This window comes from Seriola dumerili, unplaced genomic scaffold, assembly GCF_002260705.1.
Source record: "Seriola dumerili isolate Sdu_G_001 unplaced genomic scaffold, Sdu_1.0 BDQW01000108.1, whole genome shotgun sequence".
NCBI classification, from domain to species: domain Eukaryota; kingdom Metazoa; phylum Chordata; class Actinopteri; order Carangiformes; family Carangidae; genus Seriola; species Seriola dumerili.
Genome location: NW_019174363.1, coordinates 944,797 through 967,644, shown reverse-complemented (window position 1 = coordinate 967,644; position 22,848 = coordinate 944,797). Strand labels below are relative to the sequence as shown.

General features: G+C 41.3%; 1 protein-coding gene across 2 annotated transcripts in view; it reads right to left on the bottom strand.

Moving 5' to 3' along the window:
* phf14 (PHD finger protein 14) overlaps window positions 1-12,042 on the bottom strand; it is a 94,047-nt gene extending 82,005 nt beyond the window's left edge. For both annotated transcript variants that reach the window (XM_022746642.1, XM_022746643.1), the window contains exons 1-3: window positions 11,963-12,042; window positions 3,526-3,636; window positions 410-1,137 (exon numbers count right to left, since the gene is read on the bottom strand). In XM_022746642.1, the coding sequence (XP_022602363.1) occupies window positions 410-1,137; window positions 3,526-3,636; window position 11,963 (840 nt within the window). In that variant the 5' untranslated portion in view covers window positions 11,964-12,042. The remainder of the gene's footprint in view (window positions 1-409; window positions 1,138-3,525; window positions 3,637-11,962) is intronic.
* Between the last annotated feature and the right edge of the window lie 10,806 nt (window positions 12,043-22,848).

Genomic DNA, 22,848 nt, shown 5'->3' with positions numbered 1-22,848 from the left:
TTTTTTCAAACATGTGGAAGCTCCACTACATTCACCAGCTAGTCGCTAACTGCATCTATCCGCTGTTTAATGCTGGGCAGGTAGAGGACAGCTTTTGTTACTGAAAAAAACGAGGACAGAGAAAATGAGGCTGATGAGAGTTGAGTGCCAGCGATCAAATCAAAACCATAAGTTAAAAGAGGCTAAAGAAGCTTCTTTTAGAGCAGAGTTGAGTGATAATTCTCTGTGAGTTTGTGACCTAACAAATTACATACAGTCAGTTTGACCTGTTCTTATAAATAATACTGAGAAGTGCAGCTTTAAATCTGCTTTGGAGTAAATCCCGATCGCTGGCTTAACCGATAATCTTACTTTATTAAACATCTGTGAGACCATCAGTCTGAACCTGTGAGACTGAAGTTGTACTCACCTCATTGCCTTTTCCCTGTGACATGCTGTCATTAGTGAGCTCTTCATCAAAAGTACTGGTGCTCTTAGGCTTCTTCATGGGCTTCTTCACTTCTTTGTCACTATCACTGCTACTGTTGTTGTTGTTGTCATCACCATCTTCCTTGTCATCATCCTCATCATCGTCGTCATCATCATCATTATCGTCATCATCATCATCGTCGTCGTCACTAGCGCTGCCACCTTCCTCTTCCTCAGTGCCTCCTTTCTGGGCGGCTGCTTTGCCTTTCTTCTTCCCTGCTGTGGGTCTCCAGTCGTTATCGTCTTCACTGTCATAGTCGTCCATCTCATTCAGCTCCTCCATCGTGGTGAAGTCCAGCAAGGGACGGTTCCTGCGGAAATTCCATTTCTTGGGCTCGGCCTGACTCTCTTCAGTGTTCACACTGCCAGATCCGGTAGTGGAGGCAGTATCAGCAGCTGGAGCGGGCTCAGGCTCTGATGTTTTCCTGCTCTTGCGTCGGCCTTTTAGTGGGGTGACAGCCGGGGTGTCTTTGGTCAAGCTGTCTGAGGAAGGCTGCTTATTGGTCTTCTCTTCATCTTCGGTTAAGTTGTCCTCAGCCGCCAGTTCTTTGGCCTCCTCCTCATCTATACCATCGTCTGCAGAACCACCGTTGTCCGAGTCACTTTCTGAACCAGCAGCGCTCGCTTTAGACCCTTCTTCATCACTGCCATTTCCTGTGCCATCTGAGCCTATCAGAGCACAAAATAATAACTTAATCAAAAGAGCATTCAGGTCATTCTAAAAGGCTTGGTCGGTGCTCCAGCATCTGAGGAAACTTTGTTAAAAGAAAAGGAAATCACTACACATCTCCATGGCGTTTGTTTTGACTTATGTACTTAGTTGCTCAAAAGTGTAATAACAAAGAGGAGATTTGAATTTGATCTATTTTTCTGTAGATATACTCCCCCCCAACTTGGTGCTCTAACATTGGTGTGGACAGGCACTTAAAATTGTTTTTTTTTTTTTTATTCCATAAAATTTGTTTTTCAGTGGGGAACACTCTCTCAGTATTATCCTCTTAACGTTATCAGAGAACAGTGGTTATGGGATAAATAAACTAGTTTCCATTGGATGCGCTTTGGATGGCTCCTAAAAGTTGAAAGTTGATGCATTAGTGCATCAGTCGAGGAGATGCCGAGCCGACTCACCCCATCAGTCTACTTGCTGCTTTTTTTTTCAACTGTGTTATTGTACACAGAGTAATGCAGACTCAACAGCACTGCAGGCTGTAAACTTTACAAACCGAGTCTTGTCTCAAAATGACCAACCAACCACCACTGGGATGTAGAGACAGGAGATGTAAAAAAAAAAAAAAGCGCAGCACAATGCTAGACAGTGAGAGGCAGGGCAGCTCAACTCTGTCAGCTCCAATGAGCACGCTCCCAGTTAGGAAAGCCGATTGGGAGCACCATCAGAATGGCAGAGCTATGTGTTGGTGTGCACAGGGCCACCAGAAAAAAACTTATTTAGACACTTTTTAAACACCCACCAAAACAATCCAATATCTGTTTAAATGTAGCATCATGTAGAATATTATCAGCGGTTTATCTTCCCGTGAAAACAGCACTTTCCTTTGGCACCACATGTTTTCACCCACTGAACTACAATATTCTTACGCACAAGCACATCTATGAAGCGCACTGTATTACACCACAGCCGCAGGTCAACCGAGGGAATCAGAAAGCGACGTAACACAGTGCACTCCTACTACAGTGCCAAAGAAAAGTGCTGTTTCACGGGAGGATAAATTACTGAAAATATTCTACATGAGCATGGCGCTGCCACTCTACCACTCTGATGGATGCTCCCGGTCAGCTTTCCTAACTGGGAGCGCACTGATTAAAATCTACTGCAGGTAATGTACTAACTATACATGACTACCTCACACAACCCCACGTCAAAAACCCGAACTATCCCTTTAAGGTCTTTGATAGTACGGCTGTTGGTGGTGAATAAAATATTACAGTGAGTTTTATGTCTCAATTCACAAGTGTAACATTAAGTTAATTAAATTATTATTATTATCTATTACTTATCTTTCTAATTATTTCTTACTGGCATTTTGCAGTTTTTCTTTCTTGTACTGTCCACTTTGCTGCTGTAGCACTGCAAATTTCCCCAGTGTTGGACTAATAAAGGAATATCTTATCTTATCTCTTATTTATCTATGTTAGCTCTGACTGGACAGTCACTACACAAGTTGTATATAGAGAAGTGTCCAAACGACTGGCACACATCAAGTGTCACATCTCATTCGACTGGTTGTTGCTGTCACACACTAACAACCAAAACAATTGTCAATGGCAGTTATGCTGAAGTATCATGTGTAGGAGTCTTACAGGTGGTAATAGTAAGGAGTAAAATGCACAATATATACCATATAAATATAAGGTTTATGTTACATAAGTAAAAAGGTCACAAGTTTCATTTATTTATCATTTGACACAGGGTTGTAACATCAAACTCAACCATGAAAAATTGTTTTATTTTTATGACTTATTTATTCACTCATTTACTGTATATAATATGTGTATATCATTTTTTGTTTTTGTGAGCAGCATAGAGGAAACTACAACTAGCACTTCCACTTCAAAAAACAAGCACTACCACTTCACGGCATTAACCTACATGTGTGGGAAACACTGCAGGCGCATTGTACACAATAACTTCATTGCATTTAATAAGGATGCGTGATGCCCCTCCCATTGTCTTATGGGTTGTCCTTGCCCACACTGGCAGGCAATTGATTGGCATGGGAGAGTCACCAGCTGATAGAGTATAAAAGCTGGCCCATGTACTCACTTGTCTTCTCCCTTCAATCTGTTGACATCCATTTGTTTTGCTTTTGCACATACACCACCACCACAGCACATGTACCACTCATACATGCACTGCTTTCATAGCTAAACTTGTTGATTTCCACACCTCATTGCTTATTTGTCCTATGTTTTAGTTATAATAAATTGCTTGTTTTATTCTATAACCTTGTGTGATCTCCCTTATTGTCACATTCATTGAGTCAGTTTGTGACAGGATGTAAAATTTGCCTTACTTTATGGCAGTTAGACCATCCTTACCTGAGGCATCTCCCACTTCAAAGTCACTATCATCTGAGCTGTCATAATCCAAGGCATCTAAGAGAGAGGCAGCAAGTGGCTTCACCTGCCGGCGCTTCAGACTGCGATCCACTAACAAAAGAGAATTAGAGAAAACAAAGTTTTTTCAACAAGATAACACATTTGGATTTTGTAGTGCAGTACAAAACTATAAAAAGGCCTTTTTTTAAGGCTTTTTTTTTTTTTTTAGCCTATCTAGTAAACTGGTTTCAGTCTAGTCTCAGCTGGTTTCAGTCTAGTGTAGGCTTGTTTCAGTCTAGCATCAGCTGGTTTCAGTCAAGTGTCAGCTGGTTTCAGTCAAGTGTCAGCTGGTTTCAGTCTAGTGTCAGCTGGTTTCAGTCTAGTGTCAGCTGGTTTCAGTCTAGCGTCAGCTTGTTTCAGTCAAGTGTCAGCTGGTTTCAGTCTAGCATCAGCTGGTTTCAGTGTAGTGTCAGCTGGTTTCAGTCTAATGTCAGCTGGTTTCAGTCTAGTATCAGCTGGTTTCAGCTCTTTATCTGTTCTCTTCTCTCCTCTCTGTGCTCACATATACAGAATTTTAATACAGGTGAATTCACAATAAAGCTGTTCTCATTGACATGTTTATTCTGTTTCTGTTGTCGTGACAACAAAACAAATATGAAATAGTAAGTGAAACACGAACCATCAAGACTATTGATTTTATTATTTTAATTAAAAGACATCACATATACTGTGATTATATATAACCTGAGAAATTATCACTCAGAAAGAAAGTGTTTTCGTCAACTAAAACTAGACTAAAATGTTTGTTTTTCTTTGACTAAGATGAGACTAAAATGTGCAGAGTTTAAGAGTTTTCACTCTAAAAATAAAAAGATTGACTAAATCTTTGAATACGCTGAAAACGCTATCTACTTGATCTCAGTGCAGACACTTTTCTGCTTGCTCTCACCTCCGCTTGCATTTTTTCTACCGATATTCTTGTTTTTCTTCCGCGATAAACTATAAGCAGTGGCTCCTGGATACTTATAAACACTGGGACAAATTTTTTGTAGATATAGTAGGCTATTTTTCTATATTTCAACATTTTTATGACATCCTCAGTACTACGTGAGTGAGGCCTACCAGCAGCACAAGACTGTAATGCAGTGACTGGAAACGTGTCACTTAGCTAAAGCTAATTAGCAGCAAAATGCCTCCCTTCTTCACGAATGACTAACACAAACTTCTACTAAAGATTGCAGTGCTGGAAACCAAAATTCACCGGTTAGAAGTGAATTGACTATGTGGGAATGACGCCACATTACCATGGAGTCAAAACAGTGGAGAAGAGCATGCTAACATACAGCTAATTAGCACCACCAACACTAACAAGAAACAGGAGGGCTGTCAACCGGATAATAAGTCTATGACTGGTAGTCCCCCCTGGAACTCTCTTGGTGCAAAGCCTAAGAGTAAATAATTTCCCCGGGAAAATGGGAGGACGAGTAACAGGCTGAGCCCCGCGCTCTGAGATTTGTCACACAACTGGCTGGTTTGCATTATCATTCAGGCAGAGCGCCTCTTCAACCCCTGTTCTTAGTAGGACACAGCCGTTGACAGCTGCGAAAGGGAGAACTAACAACAAACTTCCCCCAACAACTGAGAGTGCAACTAGAGAACAGATTGTTTCCACTGCTGCAGGACCCTGGATCTCCGTCTGATGACCCTTCACATAGCAGGGTACGGACTGAGAGTAAATCAGAAAGTAAAAGGCTAAAGGGAAAGCTAATGCCTGGGCGTCAAACTCTGATTTTGGGTGACTGTGTTATAAAAGATTTAAGAAGCATGTGCAGTAAAAACACCAAAATACTCTGCTTTCCTAAGGACATGGTCTCTGACATGTCTGAAAGAATCCTGCATATCATGGATGCACATCCAAATGTGAAAAACGTCATACTGCACATAGGGACCAATTATGTCTGAATTGCTGAAACAAGAATTTATTGATCTGTTGAACACAGTCAGCTCTCTGAATGCTGAGGTGTTTATCAATGGCCCTCTACCACCAGTCAGAAAAGGAGTTGAAAGATTCAGCAGATTGTTGGCAGTGAACACATGGCTCTCAGCTGCATGTATTGTCCATTCACTGCACTTTATTGACAATTTCAACTTTTTCTGGGACCGCAGACATCTTTTTAAGGCAGGAGTAAAATTGTTCATTTCTAACTTATTTTACTTCCTGTGTCACCCATCAGTTCCCTCTGCCAGGGACAAGAGACAAGAGGAGTCAAAACAAGAAGAAGACATAACAAAACGCAGCAGAAACCTTGAAAGAGTCACCTCAGCCCCCGCCTGAAGAGAGCTTTAAACATGACTCAGTGTCATCACTATCGAGAGGAGGAGTCTCCACCCCCCTCACCAACTTCCACCTTTGAGGATTCACCCCTTTCAACGCCCCGCCCCCCCCATTCACCCCACCCAGGTCACTTTCCTCTCCAATCACCCTTTCCACCTCCTCTCCCTTCTTGGAGTTCATTGACCAGAAGAGCTGGTCACTGCAGGGACCAAACTTACACCCTGCCCTACTCACATTTTCTCTCCCCTAAACCTCCCTTGTTGTCCACCTCCACCAATGGCTTTAAGTCCTCGACCAGTTTCGACACATTCGTCACAGTTACAAATGAAACAGGAAGCACTCAACCAGTTCTGCAAATTTATCAAACTTAGCATCCATTCCTCGTCAGCCACAGCTTGTCCCAAAAAATTGGTTAGATAATATTCTAACACATTAAATTTAGCTTTATTAAATGTTAGGTCTTTGTCAGTAAAAATATTTTTAGTCAATGATTTTATCATCAAGCACAACCTTGATTTTATGTTTTCAACTGAAACTTGGTTAGACCAAGATAACAGTGCAGCTGTTCTTTTCGAGTCAACCCTTCCCAACTTAATTTTTAGGAGTGAAGCTAGAGTACATAAGAAAGTAGGTGGAGTTGCCATTTTGTTTAATGATTCCCTCCAATGCAAACAGATGTCTTATGGAAACTTTGATTCTTTTGAACATGTGGCTCTTAAGTTGAATTCCTCTTCCCGAACTATATTTCTTAATATCTACAGGCTACCTAAATACTGTGCTACCTTTTTTTGATGACTTTGCTGAACTGCTGTCTATAATCTTTATTGACTCCGACTGTGTAATTATTGTTGGTGATTTTAACATCCATGTTGACAACCCCCTGGACAGAGGGACTAAAGAACTGTATTATGTTCTTGATAACTATGGACTGACTCAGCATGTGACAGAGCACACACACAACAAGGGGCACACGCTGGATTTAATCATCTCCGAGGGTCTGAACATTTCTAAGGTTGTGGTGACTGATGTTGCTCTCTCTGATCATTCCTGTGTTTTCTTTGAGAGTACTATCTCTGTGCGCACAAATGTTCAAACAGAAGTAATCGCAAAACGGTATATCACTGAAAACACCAGTGAAATATTTATTCAGGCTCTCTTCCACACCTTCCTCTCATGGGTCTCAGTCAATGAGCTTGTAGATAATTTCAGTTCTAACATTACAAATGTTATTGATGCCATTGCACCCACTAAGGTGAAGGTTGTCTCTGGTAAGAGAAGATCTCCATGGAGAAATGCCACACTGGTCAGAATGGAAGAAAGAGAGTGTCGAAACTGCCATCATGAAGCCACTCTTAAACAAGAACAATCTAGACACTTCACTAATGAACAACTATAGGCCTATATCAAACCTCCTAAAATCATAGAGAAAGCTGTTTTTCAATAGCTGAACAACTTTGTGGCACTAAACAACCATTTTGATGTCTTCCAGTCAGGATTTCGACCACACCACAGCACTGAGAATGCTCTTGTTAAGGTCTTCGGTGACATATACTTTAACACTGACAGTGGCAGAATTACAGTATTAGTATTACTGGATCTCAGTGCTGCCCTCTGGAAAACTGGGTGGGACTCTCTGGTACAGTACTGAACTGGTTTGAATCCTACTTAAAGGACAGGGACTACTTTTGTCTATAGGCAATTACACATCTGAGTGGACAAATATGACATGTGGAGTTCCCCAAGGCTCCATTCTGGGGCCTCTTCTGTTCAACATCTACATGCTCCCACTAACTCAGATTATGGAAAACAACAAAAATACATTACCACAGTTATGAAGATGACACACAAATTTACATAACCATATCACCAGGGGGACTATGGTCCAATACAAGCACTGAGTAAGTACATTGAACAAATCAATGATTGGATGTGACAGAATTCTCTTCAATTCAACAAAGACAAAACTGAAGTAATTGTTTTTGGAGCCAAGGAAGAACGATTAAAAGTCAGCAGTCAGCTTCAATCAATAATGTTAAAAACTACAAACCAAGCCAGAAATCTTGGTGTAGTCATGGACTCAGACCTGAATTTGAACAGCCACATTAAGAAAATTACAAAGTCAGCCTACTATCACCTTAAGAATATATCAAGAATTAAAGGACTTTAATCAGCAATCTCAGCAGGATTTGGAAAAACTGGTCCATGCATTTATCAGACAGCTGCAGCTGTTCCAGAACACTGCTGCTTGAGTCTTCACTAAGACCAAGAAAGTGGATCATATAACTACAGTTATCATATCTTTACACTGGCTTCCTGTCTGTCAAAGAATTGATTTTAAAATACTGCTGTTGGTTTATAAAGCACTGAATGGTTTAGGGCAATATTACATTTCTTATCTGATGCTACGTTATGAACCCTCTAGACCTCTCAGGTCATCTGGGACAGGTCTGCTTTGTGTCCCCAGAGTAAAAACTAAACATGGAGAAGCAGCGTTCAGTTTTTATGCTCCACATATCTGGAACAAACTCCCAGAAAACTGCAGGCCTGTTGCAACTCTCAGGTCTTTTATTTCACAGCTGAAGACTTTTCTGTTTACCACTGCCTTTTATTAAACCAAATTTGATGGAAATATTTTACACTGCACTGTAACTTTCATTCTCCTGTTATATCTGACTTATTCCTTTTTAGTTTCTTTTTCTTTGCAAATTCAACACTTTTTAATTGTATTTAAATGTCTTTTTACTTGTGTTGCTTTTATATTCTGTCTTGATGCCTTTTATGCTCTATGTACAGCACTTGCTTTGTTGTTGAAATGTGCTATACAAATAAACTTGCCTTGCTTTGCCTAAATGTGACTATAACTAAAATTGACTTTTTATCTCAGGACTAAGACTAAGGCTAAAACTAATAATAGCTGACAAAACTAACACTACTGCAGAGGGAAAGCCTGACCACTCTTCCACAGAAAGAAGCTACTGTTTGTCCAAAAAGTTGCTAGGTGCTTTTTTGAAAAAGTCTGAAAAGAGGTCTGAAAAGTTAATAAACCTAATGGCAAAGGCCCTGCTGTTAATGTAACAAACATTTCACATCAATTAATTTTGAAAGAGGAACAGCCAGTGGGGAAACTCCAACACCTGGCCAGCCAACCAATGGTGTAAATTCATCACTCAGTCACAGCACATTTGGCTGACCACAACTGGTCTCAGACTTTTGAACCCCACTGAACGGTGTAACTTCATCACTCAGTCACTCATCAGTCACAGATATTCGCAGTTGTCAGGTTGGCCTCGTTGTTGTGGTCCAGCCAAAAACTACCTATACGAAGTAGGCCATCAGAGAAATATTTTTATTGTGTATCATATAAAACCTGTAATCAAAATGATACTTAAAGATGAAGACATCCACTCATTGACATTAGAACCTAGTGGAACCTACCACCTGCTAGGGCTGGGCGATAAAACGATAAAGATAATTATTGCAAGATAACTTTTCCTCAATAGAAATATACGACATGGTCGATACAACATCAATAGAACTCATTCATCCATGTTTTGACAGACAACACGAACCGCCAATGATAATGAGAATAGTGCCAACGTTTGGGCTACTACAGCCATGCCCACCAGTACGTCAGGAGTGGGACAGAGATAAAAGAGAAAATGACGGCAGAAAATGTTAACAAAAACTCAAGCAACAGCATTACCAAAGAACCCCAACAGACACAGCCCAAGGCTCAAAAGACGAGGACATCATTGAAAAGAAGGGTCAGAGGAATTTGGTAGTGTGGAGATACTTTGGCTAATTAAAGTTCAATAAGAAGCAGAGCAGTGTGCACTGCAAATTGTGTCGAAAGTAAGTTCCCACAAAGACAGTTAATCCCACTAATCTTTTTTACCATCTGAGGCAATGCCATCCTCTTGAGCACGCACAATGCAAGACTTTACAGTCCCAGACCAAGCTTTTTATGGTCAGAGTTAAGATTTTGGTTTATAATATATACCTATTTTCTTTTTTTGAGATAGTATAATGTTCGATAGTATGTTTGTCATGTTCAACTTCTGACAGAAAAAAATTATATTTAAACCAAAATTAATCCTTATGATATCTTCACATCTCACTTAGGACTAAAAGGGAACCTTTAAGCTTGACAGAAATAGTGATTGTATATTGATAGACTGATATGAAACACATTATCGTGACAAGATTTTTTTCTATATCGCCCAGCCCTACTACTCACCATAACCGTTCTCACTGACATACAATACATTCTGTGACATGCACTTCTGATTATGGTATGCCACTGCTGTGTTCCACTAACACATGTCACTTTCCATGTGCATACACCAATAGAGAGTGTCACTCTTGCTTTAGTCGCACATGTCCACATCACTTAGTGGTATGCCCCTGCTTTTCCACTGACATATGGCACATAAATACAGCATGTTACTCATGTTCTACTGACACATATGTACCACCCTTGTGGCATAAACCAATTCTTAGTAGCATACAAGTTGGTATAGTGTGTTACTCCTTAAATGTGAAGAAAAATAACTTGGATGTTTTGACATAATGCCCACTGGTACATTGGCAACAACAACAGTCAAATTTTCCAGGAGACTAAGCCTGCTTTACAACTATACAGGGATAATGTATGGCTTGCATACATGTAGCTATAGATACAGCTACGCCCACTAGCTTAGCCACCACAAAAATATAGTGTCCCTCACAGTCACAACTGGAGCTCCGCAAGTAAGTTACAAGTTTAACACATCATTTGCTGGTTTGAAGTAGCAACTGTCATTGGAGCACAAATGGCACTTTCTTGTTTCAGTGCAATATGCAAGGTGAAAAGCAGCAGCTCAACATTTGTCAAAGCGACAAAACACAAACAACTGGTATATGACTTTGAAACAAGAGCAACATACCATCTGTATGATGGTGGAGAAGTAGGCCCACAGGAGTGAAATACCATATTAACCAACAAACATGTATGTCAGTGTGAAGTAGTAGGTGCCAGTGGAACATGAGTAACATACTGTATTGTTTATGAGTTAGATGCCAGTAGAGGAGCAGTGGCATATTTACAAGCACCACGGAAACTCCACATATTACACAGAAAAAGCATGGAATTGCATCAGCCATATTTTGATCTCTGCATCTCATTCTCTTAGTATTTAAGTTCAACATTACTGTGAACTCAGTTACTTTGTAGTCAAAATCTTGCTGTAACCTAAATGGTACACAGCATCTTCAGCAGCAGGAAAATTGGTGAAACTTGTATGTGGATTATAAAATACTGTTACTTGAACGATTTTCTTTTATAACCAAACACTAGCAGTCCCAACTCTGGTAACTACTGCTCTGCCGAGTAAGACTCTGGACCTTTACACAGACCACTATGACCCAGTTAAACGCCAGCAACAAAAAGTTAAACCACATGTTTAATCGGATGTAGCCCAACAGCTTCAACTATGCTGAAACTGGGACAATAATGAGATACTTGGATGCCCCTCACGCTGCGTTTAACATTAGCAAACTGTTAGCAAACAAAGAGCACCGCTGCGCTTCTGCGGCTATCAAAACGCTGCTAATGTTACAATGCTGGTAGGAAAGTATTGCCCTTTTCACCAATAGTTAACCACACACACCTAACAAGCTTGAGTGTACATACCAATTCCGTCACCGTCAAACAACATCACATTTGCTGCAGTCGCGTTACCACCTCACATTCTTATCTAGCAAGCAAACTAGCTAATTGTGGCTAGTATTAGCTGTTGTCATTCCCTTCAAATTGCAGCATTGTTAAGTCCTCTTCACACAAATATAAGTCTTTGAATTGCATGAAAAGGTAAGATTCCTGTTAGAGTGTCAATAACAGCCCAAACGTGCCAAGCTGCACGTACAACAAATAAGTATTAGCATTATTAGCAACACCAAATGCTAGTCACAAAGCATAGCAGGGCTAGCTTATACGGCTAGCTGCTAATTAGCAGCAGTTCGAGATAGGAAATTATGGAGTTTAATCGGTGCACCGACAAATCTAACGTAACAACATCGTGCTGAATATTAGAGGAACATTGCAGTGGTGAAAGCAGCACTCACTCTGTGGTTCGTTTTACTACAAGGAACGAAGCAGGTCTCCTAATAGCAGCATGTTATGTGGACAATGGAAAACACACCAGTGACGTCCAGACGACAGGATGTTGTTGCCATGGGGACAGTTAAGGCTGAAGCGACAGGATAGCTACATTAAATATATAAATTAATGGAAAAAGGAGTAGTAAATATATACAAATAAAGATTTTATGCATGGTTTTATATTTATTTTTAGGTACTTATTTTATAAATGTAAAACTGCATTGGTGTATACATATTCCTCTCTATTTGTGTACAGCATCAGAATTTAGAAAGACTGTGGACTGAGAGCTTACCTCTAAACAGTGTCACCACCTGCTTCTAAAACCAATTACACCTCACATCATTGCTGACAATGAAAAAAAGATTAAACAATAACTTTTTTTAGCTCACCAAAGAGCTCATAAATTGTAAGAACATCTCTTAACTGTACTTGAGTGTGGTATTGGTGTTCCACACATTGAAAACCAACAATTGACAAATTAAAGGCAAAAAGTAACATTAAGTTTCTCCATAAGGTGATTGGTGTTAATCCACCACAAGCCTCCAGAGCAGCTCCACTGCTCATTGTCAGAGATTCTCAAATGTGTGAAATTTTATTGGAGTGCTGACTGACACATCATCCCAAAGTATCCTAAAACTGATGAGAAAGAAATTATAACTGAGATACTCTAATAACCACAGATGAGAGTGTGATTCTTTTCTTCTACTGATGATGAAACCCTAACCAACCAGTCTGCCTTCCTTTGTTACTTGTCTTTTTCTCACCATTTTGAGAGAAATGTACAGAACTACTTCCTACATTATTGTTCTTGTTATGCATCAGTGGGTGTAGTAACACAGTTAGTTTCAAACACTGTCTTTGTACAGACAGTTTGTCAGTATTCAACCTGTAGGAAGTTTTCATTCATTTCAAGGCTTCATTTACTTCCATTAGCACAGGAAAGCTCAAAGATCACCAATTTCTTCATCTCTGAAAAAAAAATCTATTTATGGTGACCTAATTTTTTTTTCTTGGGCATTACTGCTCACTTTGTATGATGTAAGGATATTTACTTGACTTAAACTGCTTAAATTTCAATAAAAACTGGAAAAAATGTTTTTTTCTAAAGCATTTGACCTGTAGTGAAGTATATGAAGACAGTGTCTTACAACATATCAAATAAAGCTTTATGTTTTTGATGATAATAAATATTCAGATATATTCAATGCCCACTTTGCTGGGCACACTTGTGCAATGTAATGCAACCCAGTACATTGTACAATTATAGTCAGAAGTGTTTCCAATATTCTGCCCCCATCATGTATGTAAATGGAAAGGACAAAAAAACCCTCAATATAATGTAGTCCAGCACAGCACCACCTTCAGTGATTACCTCAGTTACAAAAATCAAATTGAATGTACACATTTCCAACAATGTCACCAAAAACTGAACATTACAAGCTAAAAGGGAGAGATTATGGCTGAGCTATTGTATTAATTTGAAATATAGTGTGCAGGTGTAACTAATAATAATATTAATAATAATAATAGTGACCACTGAGTATAACGATATTGTATAATCATTATGAGAACATAATAAATATAATCGTATTGAAAACCAAAGAAATGGGAACATTTCAACATGGATGGAGTTGCAAATTTGTGCTTTGTCTCATTTTTAAAATGATCTTTGTTTCTGTTGTCCTTCTTTGACTTTGTCAATTTAGCAAATAAGAAACGATTAAAATAAATGAGCCTAGATTGGTCCTGATACATGGTAAGGGGAAGACTGATTGGGCTGGCAAGCAAAAATTATGATTACACCTGTCGTTGCATGATGAAAAATGGCCCTGTATTGTGCTGCAGAGAGGTAGTTTTTTTAATCAGCTTGCATCAAAACACTTTGGAGATATCATGGTAACCATCAATGTCATCATCACTATCAGCATTTCAATTGTTTTCCCTCCTGCCGTTGCTTTGATCAACACAGAGCCTGTGATACAGCCAGATAGTGTTTGTAGGGATATGACAAGTAGTGGGTCTGAAACTGGAATTAATGTGATAATGTTAGTTAGTCCAGGTGTAGATTTAACAGAATTACATTCACTGGATAGCATCTTTTTGCCAAGCAGATCAAAGTTTATACAATTTGCAAGTAGTGCAAATAGGTATAGAGAAGTAAAGTAAAAGCTACCTTCTAAACATTAGGTGAGATGAGACACTGAAATCTACACAATGTGTTTTTGGCAATGACTAGGCCTCCTGAGGATGCAATTTGTGAACAAGGATCATGCTGGGTGAGCATGTTGAGCAATTTTTTCACTCCAACCATTTTATCAGGCTCAGTCATACAGTATAAAAACTCAAATAAAAGTCTGTCTAGTGTATGTTTTTCTTTTTTCCTTCCCCTGGAAATCACTGAAGCACAACCCCGGAGTAACAAACAGTCTCCTAAACAACACTGAGTGAACATTCAGTCCAGAGATCTCACAAATAATACCAAATGTTCATGAATAGAGGTACCATCAATACAGTTGGTACATTGGATGTTTAGGTCAAATTCACACAAATGGAGCAATGCAGAACACACCTTTACAATGTTTTGAAAAGTAAAAACTGAAATATCACATTGACATAAGTTTTCAGACATTTTACTATGACTCTGTAAATGTAGCTAAGGTTCCTCCATTTCTCTGGATGATCTCTGAGATGTTTCTACACGTTGATTGGAGTCCACCTGTGGCTCACAGCTAAGATAAAACAGGAGTGGCTTAGGGACAACTCTGTAAATATCTTTGAGTGGCCCAGCCGGAGTCCTGATGTGAACCCTATCAAACTATTTTGGAGAACCTGACAGAGCCCGGGAACCTCAGCAGAGAAGAACAGAGGAAATCCCCGAATCCAGATGTGCAAAGTCTGAATATTTATGTCAATGCGATATTTCACTTTTTTCTTTTAAATAAATTTGCAAAAAAAAAAGATAGAAAAAAAATCTTAATTCTGTTTTAAATAAATTTGCCAATAAATACCATGTTTGTGGAGTGGTCCAGGAGTTCAAGATGTATCTGTGCACACAGTAATGAAAAAAAGTGATAATGTTTTCATCAGGAATACAGGGATATGAATTTCTCTATATTCAATTAAAATATATATCCTGGATTACATATGGACTCCACCATTTCATACATTGGTATAGAAAAGTGCTTGAGTCATTTAAAGGGGATGAATGAGGTGCACAAACATATTGTACACATGATCAAAATTCAGCTCAAACATTAGTCCAAGGAGGAGAATGAAATGCGTCAGATGATAAAAGTCAACGGTGTTGGCTTTAGTGAAGTGTGATTTACAGTGACCAGTGATGGCTGAGGACCAGTAGAGAAGGCTGTGCAGGCTTGCTGCAGAGAGCTGAGATCTTGAAGAAGTGTCCTACAACAGATATCAGTCAGCGTGATGAACCAAAGGACAGAAGCAATTACATTGAGAGCAAGAAAAACACAGGGTTTAGGAAATAAAAACATTACTATAAGGACACACCATGACAAGACAGGTTTAAAACCTTATTTGAAGAGGAGTAATTGCATTAGATGTTATTTATGAATGCTGTGATAAAATGTACCAAAATGTCTGTGTTGATCTACAACCTCCCCTCACCTCAAGATTTTGCATTTAAATTGGAATATTTATCCATTCATATGGTGTAAATCATGTGGGTCCATGTTCTGCATTTATCTTTCATGAGACTGCCTTTACATTTGTCTGTAGACAGTGAATTGTACTATTACCCCACTGGCAGTGCCTGATGATGTCTTAATGCAATAAAATGTTCACTGGTAACCAATTACTTGTGAGGCATGCAGAACAAATTATATTTAAAGAACTGTCATTTACAGCTCTCACTAAAATAAATCTGAAAATGCAATTTGATCAACATATAATGAAATAGGAACTCCCAGGGGTCCATCAGGGGTTCCAGGACTCCTTGTGGAGGAGGGATCCAATGGATTGACAATCAAAAATATTTCAGTTACTTGTAGTTTCACTAGGCCTCATGCAAGAACATTTTTGAATTAACACCAAAACTCCTTTTACTTTTTTATATGCATCTTGCACATAAAAGGTTTCAACCTGATTAATAACAATTTTTCATCCAAATTTTCCATGGAGAATTTTGTGAGTCATTGCTTCAATAAACAAAAACAGCTATCCTGTATGGCTTTTTTTTATTTCATGAGAGCTAGCACAAAGAACTTTCATAATTATATTATATATATGATGCTCACTGTGGCCATAGATAATAAGAATTCCATAATTGTATACAATACGAGTCTTGTTGGTTTTGAGATTCATTGAAAACACCCTGGACCTTTGGAATTTGGACTCTGTCCTCAATAATGTTCAAGTCTGACTTTTCTGATGATTATTTTTGCAGACTAAAACCAAATTGATAATTACAGGTGTATCAGAAGAAGGCTTACAAACTTTGTTACATGTTCAGGAAACACTTCTTCTAGAATGTATGATTTTGAAGTTCATGGAGTCCCCTACAAAGTGAACTGTGTTAAGTTACACCTTTGCTGTGAATCTGTGTCATATGTTCAGACTGCTGAATTGTTGTGTGTGAGAACAGTTTATTGGTTTATTGAATGCACTAAATAATATATTCACCTGACTACTGACATAGAAATGCTACACACACACACACACACACACACACACACACACACACACACACACATACAGCATAAGTATAAGCAAGGTTAATAGATGTCATGGAAACTCTATTCATTAGTCCTGGCACCTTGACACTGTGTTACTGGGCTGTGAATAGACTCCTCTCACTGTAGCAGGAGATCCAATCGTTTCCAGATAAGCTTTCAGCTCTGCCACTTTGTATATGATGATGTTTCAGTCATGTTCAGAGGGAGAGAGAGACTGGAGATATTCTCACAAAAATGCAGATGGCATGTGTCTGACAACTTCCAATTTCCTTTAAAAGGTGCAACTATTTATAAAACTTCCAGGCGCTCTCTCCTTGGTGCTTTAGACACAGCCTCCATTTCTCTGATGGATTGGCTGTCATATTTCGACAGTGCAGTGCTTCTTTCACTTTATGGACGTCTCTGTGCTCCTGACTGTGCACTGCAAGCTGTAGTTTTTCTCCCATATCATTACACTGCTGTTTCTGGCCTCCTCCTATAAACAAACAGGAGGCACAACTGCATAATCATGACTTTGGGACAATTTAACTTTAACTTTGGTGATGATGCTCATAAACTATGTAAGGTAATCATCATCACTTGTTGCTTCATCAGAAATGTTAATTAATTGCATGATCGTGATGTTACAGTGATATGCATGAGTTGTATGTTAGTTTGCAATTAAGTATGTAAAATGTATGTGTTAGTTCTAAACAGTAAATGAGATCACGATAACAATAAGAAAGGTGGAGCAGATGTCTTAACGTTGGCAGCATAATGTAGGTTTAGTGTAAAGATTATAATTACGATTATGACTGAATTAGGGAAAGGGCTAAAGGGATTAAAGTGTTTTCTTCTTGCCAGCTGCCCCAGGACTGTACAAAACACAAATACAGCACCTTATCCCATTCTTGAAAGCTTTGTTCTGTCAATATGTATTTTTCAATGTCACACCCACAATGTCCCGACCATATAAACCATAGACCTTTTCCACTCGTCTCGTCTCGTCTCGTCGTCTCCCGCTTATCCGGATCCGGGTCGCGGGGGCAGCAGCCTCAGCAGAGAGGTCCAGACAGCCCTCTCCCCAGCCACTTCTACCAGTTCCTCTGGGAGAATCCCGAGGCGTTCCAAGGCCAGCCGAGAGATATAATCCCTCCAGCGTGTCCTTGGTCGACCCCGGGGTCTCCTCCCGGTGGGACATGCCTCCCCAGGGAGGCGTCCAGGAGGCATCCTCACTAGATGCCCGAACCACCTCAACTGGCTCCTCTCGATATGGAGGAGCAGCGGCTCTACTCCGAGTCCCTCCCGGATGACCGAGCTCCTCACCCTATCTCTAAGGCTGAGCCCGGCCACCCTGCGGAGGAAACTCATTTCGGCCGCTTGTACTCGCGATCTCGTTCTTTCGGTCATTACCCAAAGCTCATGACCATAGGTGAGGATCGGAACGTAGATCGACCGGAAAATTGAGAACTTCACCTTCCGGCTTAGCTCCCTCTTCCCCACAACGGACCGATTCAGCGTCCGCATCACTGCTGACGCCGCCCCAATCCTCCTCCTTGAACCGTCACCTTACCATGGTGGAGGAGTTTGAGAGCCCTAATGACCCTAGGAGCTATGTTGTCGGGGGCATTTTGCCCCTGGTAGGGTCTCCCAAGGCAGATTGGTCCTAGGTGAAGGGCCAGACGAAGAACGGTTCAGAAGATCCCAATGATGAATACTATCCAGAACCCGAGTACCCGGCCCGGAGGGACACCGGGGCCCCGCCCTGGAGCCAGGCCTGGGGTTGGGGCCCGTGGACGAGCGCCTGGTGGCCGGGCCTTAGCCCATGGGGCCCGGTCGGGCCCAGCCCGAACCGGCTACATGGGTTCGTCTCCCAGTGGGCTCACCACCTGCAGGAAGAATCAGAGGGATCCGGTGCATTGTGGATTGGGCAGCAGACCAAGGCGGGGGCCTTGGCGGTCTGATCCTCGGTTACGGAAGCTTTTCCACTGCAGTATCATAAAAACATAACATATACAGAGTTCTTTGGTTTTCTGCACTAATTGGTCAATTAGTAAAATGGGATCTGAATCTATATCCATCCAATAACAGTGCACAGAGAGTGAGGGTGGGGTGGGGCTATAAAAATATAGAGCAGGTGACATGACTTTCTTCATCTCTCTCCTCTGCTCTCATGGATGTATAGGCTATAAAGAGCTGCAATGTTGTGGGCATGTTTATTTGTGCTTTAGAATGTAAATGCAGTGGAACAAACAAAATATATCTTATTTCTTTGATTTAATGCTTTGTTCTCACTAATGTCAAGTCAAGTCAATTTTTATTTGTGTAGCGCCAGTTCACAACATACATTATCTTAAGACACTTTCCAAATAGAGCATTTCTAGACCTTCTCTTTATAATAATTTTTACTGAGACCCAACAATTCCCACCAAGAGCAAGCACTAGGCGACAGTGGCAAGGAAAGACTTCCTTTTAAGAGTATAGGAGCTAAGAGGAGCTACCTTTGGGACAGTCTCTGTGGTGGCCTTTTGTAGGGGAAACCCAACGGGTGAAATAATCCATAAAAACCAACAGGTACACATTTCCATTGGAGCTCCTCAGCAAGGGACCCATCAGGTCCACCCCAGCTTCTCCCAAGTGTGGTTTACCACAATCTGCTGCAGCTTCCCGGCCGCCAGGTGGTTCTCAGGTTTAAAACACTGACACACTTGGCAGGTCTGCACAGTGGTTTTAACATCCAGCTCATTCCAGGCTGATATGCCAGAGCTTGTAACCTCTTATAGGTTTTGTATCTGCCAAGGTGCCCAGCCCAGGGGTCCTCATGGATCAACTGCAGCAGGTGTGGACGGAGACTCGTCGTTATGAGGATCTGATAGACAGTTTTGTGAGGTAAGTGCAACATCAGTAGACTTTGTCTTCCAGGATAGTGTAGTTGGTGGCGTCCATTAACGTGACCTTTCATTCATCCATCACAGCCTGATACAACTGCTGGCACTCTGGCTCATCCTGTTTTGCTCTCCATATCTGATAATCCAAGAGGAGCAGATCCTTTCCCGTCTCTCCTCTGACTAACAGCAGGGTGGCGCAGGCAGGTGGTAAGTGGCTGGTGGAAAGATTGTGTGCAGTTCTGTATAAGGTGCCTGAAATGGTGTTATATTTTACTTTCGGGTATTCCACAATGAAATAGAATTCCTGCAGTCTGAGGGCAAACTACAAAGGGGAGGTCAAAGTATGGATGCCCCAAGATGGGTGGAGAGACCAGAGAGGTTTTCAGCATGTCGAAAGCCACCTGACATTCAGGTGTCAATATGAACTTGGCTCCCTTGCGCTGCAAGGCGTTCAGTGGTTGCGCCAGCTGTGAAAAGTTCGGGACAAATCGATGGTACCAACCAGACATTCCCAGGAATAGCTGGACCGCCATGAGATTTGTCGCCACAGGGAATTCTTAGACTGCCTTCATTTTGTCTTGGTCCACCTGAATCTCTTCAGCAGACACTATATACCCCAGGAATTTGAGAAAGGTTTGGAAGAAGCTACATTTGGCCATGTTCACAGTCAGCCGGGCCTCCCTGAGCTTTTGAAAAACCCTCTGGAGGTCCCTGTAGTGTTTTTCCCAAGATGAGGAGTAAATAATGAAGTCATCAAGGTAACCTAAACCTAAAAGATGTGGCCGTTCAACTCTCCCAAAGTCAATTCCATTAGCCTTTGGAAAGTGGCGGGTGCATATTTGAGGCCAAAGGTGCAACTGATAGAGTCCAAAAGGGCGGTTGAAAGCAGTTTTGTCCTTACTGCTCTCCTCCATCAAACACTGCCAGTAGCCACTGTTTAGGTCAACCATGGGAAAAAAAGTAAGTGAATCCAAAATTTCAGTGTTTCAATTTTAGTTGGCAAGGGATAAGCATCAGTATATCTCCTTGCATGGAGCTTGATATACAGTAGTTCACGCAGAACCTGGGCTTCCCTTTTTTTTTGGAATGAGGACCACTGGAGACGCCCAAGCCGTAGATGATGGTTCAGTGACAACAGCTCCTTGATCACCTTGGCCTTAGCTGGGGAGACCCGGGAAGATTTGTGTTTAATGGCAACATCCTGGGTGAGGAATATCTCATGCGTCAGTACATTTGTCTTTCCCAATGCTGAGGTACACACATCTGCATTCCTCTGTAGCAACTCCCAGAATAGTTTCCTACCACCTCCATCCAGCTGAGTCTTCACCACTGCCTCGTGCCACTGCTCTGTGTCCAGGCTCAAGTGGGTCAAAGGAGCAGTATGCCGAGTCAATGGCCAAGAAAAACGTCTTCCCATTCCCCTTGACATTCTGCCAAGACTCCTCATTCAGCAGTGTGTAGGATGAGCCTGAATCCACCATAGCCCTGCCAGTCACCAAGCCAATGGTTACAGGCACAATCAGTTGGCGAGGAAGAGGACTGGCAGTGAAGAAGGAGAAATCCTTCACTCCCGGCTGTTGCTGTGACACTGTATGCATTGTGGGATTGCTGCCAGTGGAGGGCCCAGATAGTTTCCACCTGTGGCAGAGTGCTTTGTACATATATGCAATGTCGTGTATGCTCTCCTTCTTTCCTTGCACTCGTGTTCTGATTTTCTCCTCCAGCTCATCCATATAATCTTCAGATAGGAGGGCTGACAGAAACTTATGCTCGATTTCTCTCCAGGTGAATGTTTCCAACCTCACAACGTCCCAGTAGTCACGAGCTGTACCATACAGGACATTGCGAAGGGTGGCCAGAAGTTCTTCATCTGTAAGAGGATTCAAAGCCAAATAGTCCCGAAACTGTTCCAAGTACATAAGAGGGTCAGTGCCATCTCCCTTTCTTCTGAAGCAAGGAAACTGCAGCTTAATTGGGCTCTTCCCCATTAGCGTTCCTCTCGTATCCCTCTGGATAGGTGAGGGCACTGTAGATTGAAATGGCTCTGGACCACCTTCAAGTTGCATGATGGACTGTAGTTGCAGCCTAGCCTAAATCTCCGGTTGTATGGTAGGTAGCGAGGCAGAGGATTGCGGTGGTGGAATGGGAGTGGTTTGCACTGCAGTTGCCTGTAATGAATGGTGTGGGGTGAAGAGGTATTGCTCCCTGAGTGCACTCACTCCTTCAACCATACTCAGTAACTGCTCATTTAATTACTCATTTCATCCTGCAGGTGTGTGACTGTGGCCACCATCAGCGGCATGACATCCTTGATGTCCTTAAGCACCTCCATGTGGTGTGTCTGTGACCTGCATCTGGAGATACTCCATTTGTTGTTTCAAGCATTCCCTTAATTGTTGCTGACCTTGTTCCTGCATCAGCCTCAAGTCACATTTATGGGCAGCCAGAATGTCCAACATATCCAGATCCTTAGTCTGTTGCTTAGCTTTGCACTGTTGCATTAGATCTTTCATTCCCTTTTGGCTTTTCAAAAGGTGTGCTGTATGCTTGTATCATCCAGCAGCTGTAACAGTATGCCTCAACCAAACCCTTCAATTTGCAGGGCAAAATGTAAGTTCCACACACTGAGTCAATACTGTCACAGTCTGCAGTTAGTCTGTCTTGGCCGTTTCAGTCAAGTTTCCAACAGAGTGATACCTTCTTGGTGGCTAATCAGCCGTGCAGCACTGACCCAGGCCAGCAGATAATATCTTGGAAATGATGGCCAGGACAATCTCCGTATGAGCAGAAGGAAGATGAGTGTAATCCAGGTGACAGGGAATTCCGAGATGAGCAGACTAACACTTGCGAACTGAACGTGATGCCTGGGATGGGCAGCGTAGGGATGAGCCATGGACGGACAAGCCACTTCCAGATCTGAGCGTCCCCCCGGAATCTGCCCCTTTTGAATGAGGGGTGTGTGTCTGACGTGGGTTGGGGGGGGATGGGAAGGGGGCAGAGAAATAGGGTTATTGTTTTTGTACCCAAAGGTACATTCTTCAGAAAAGTATCCTGGAAAGTACTAAAATGGTCCTTAGGGTTATAACTGTGGACCTTTGTTTAATTTTAAAGTTACAAAATCATTGCTGATAGCAAAGGGTAAATAACTTTACTTTTAACAAGATGAAGGTTCAGGCAGATGATGCTGCAAATCACTGATTACAACAGATTGATTTAAATAGAGAGTAGGGTTATCATAAAACAGGCGACAATTTCCATTCAATTCTTGGTCTTGGAAGAATT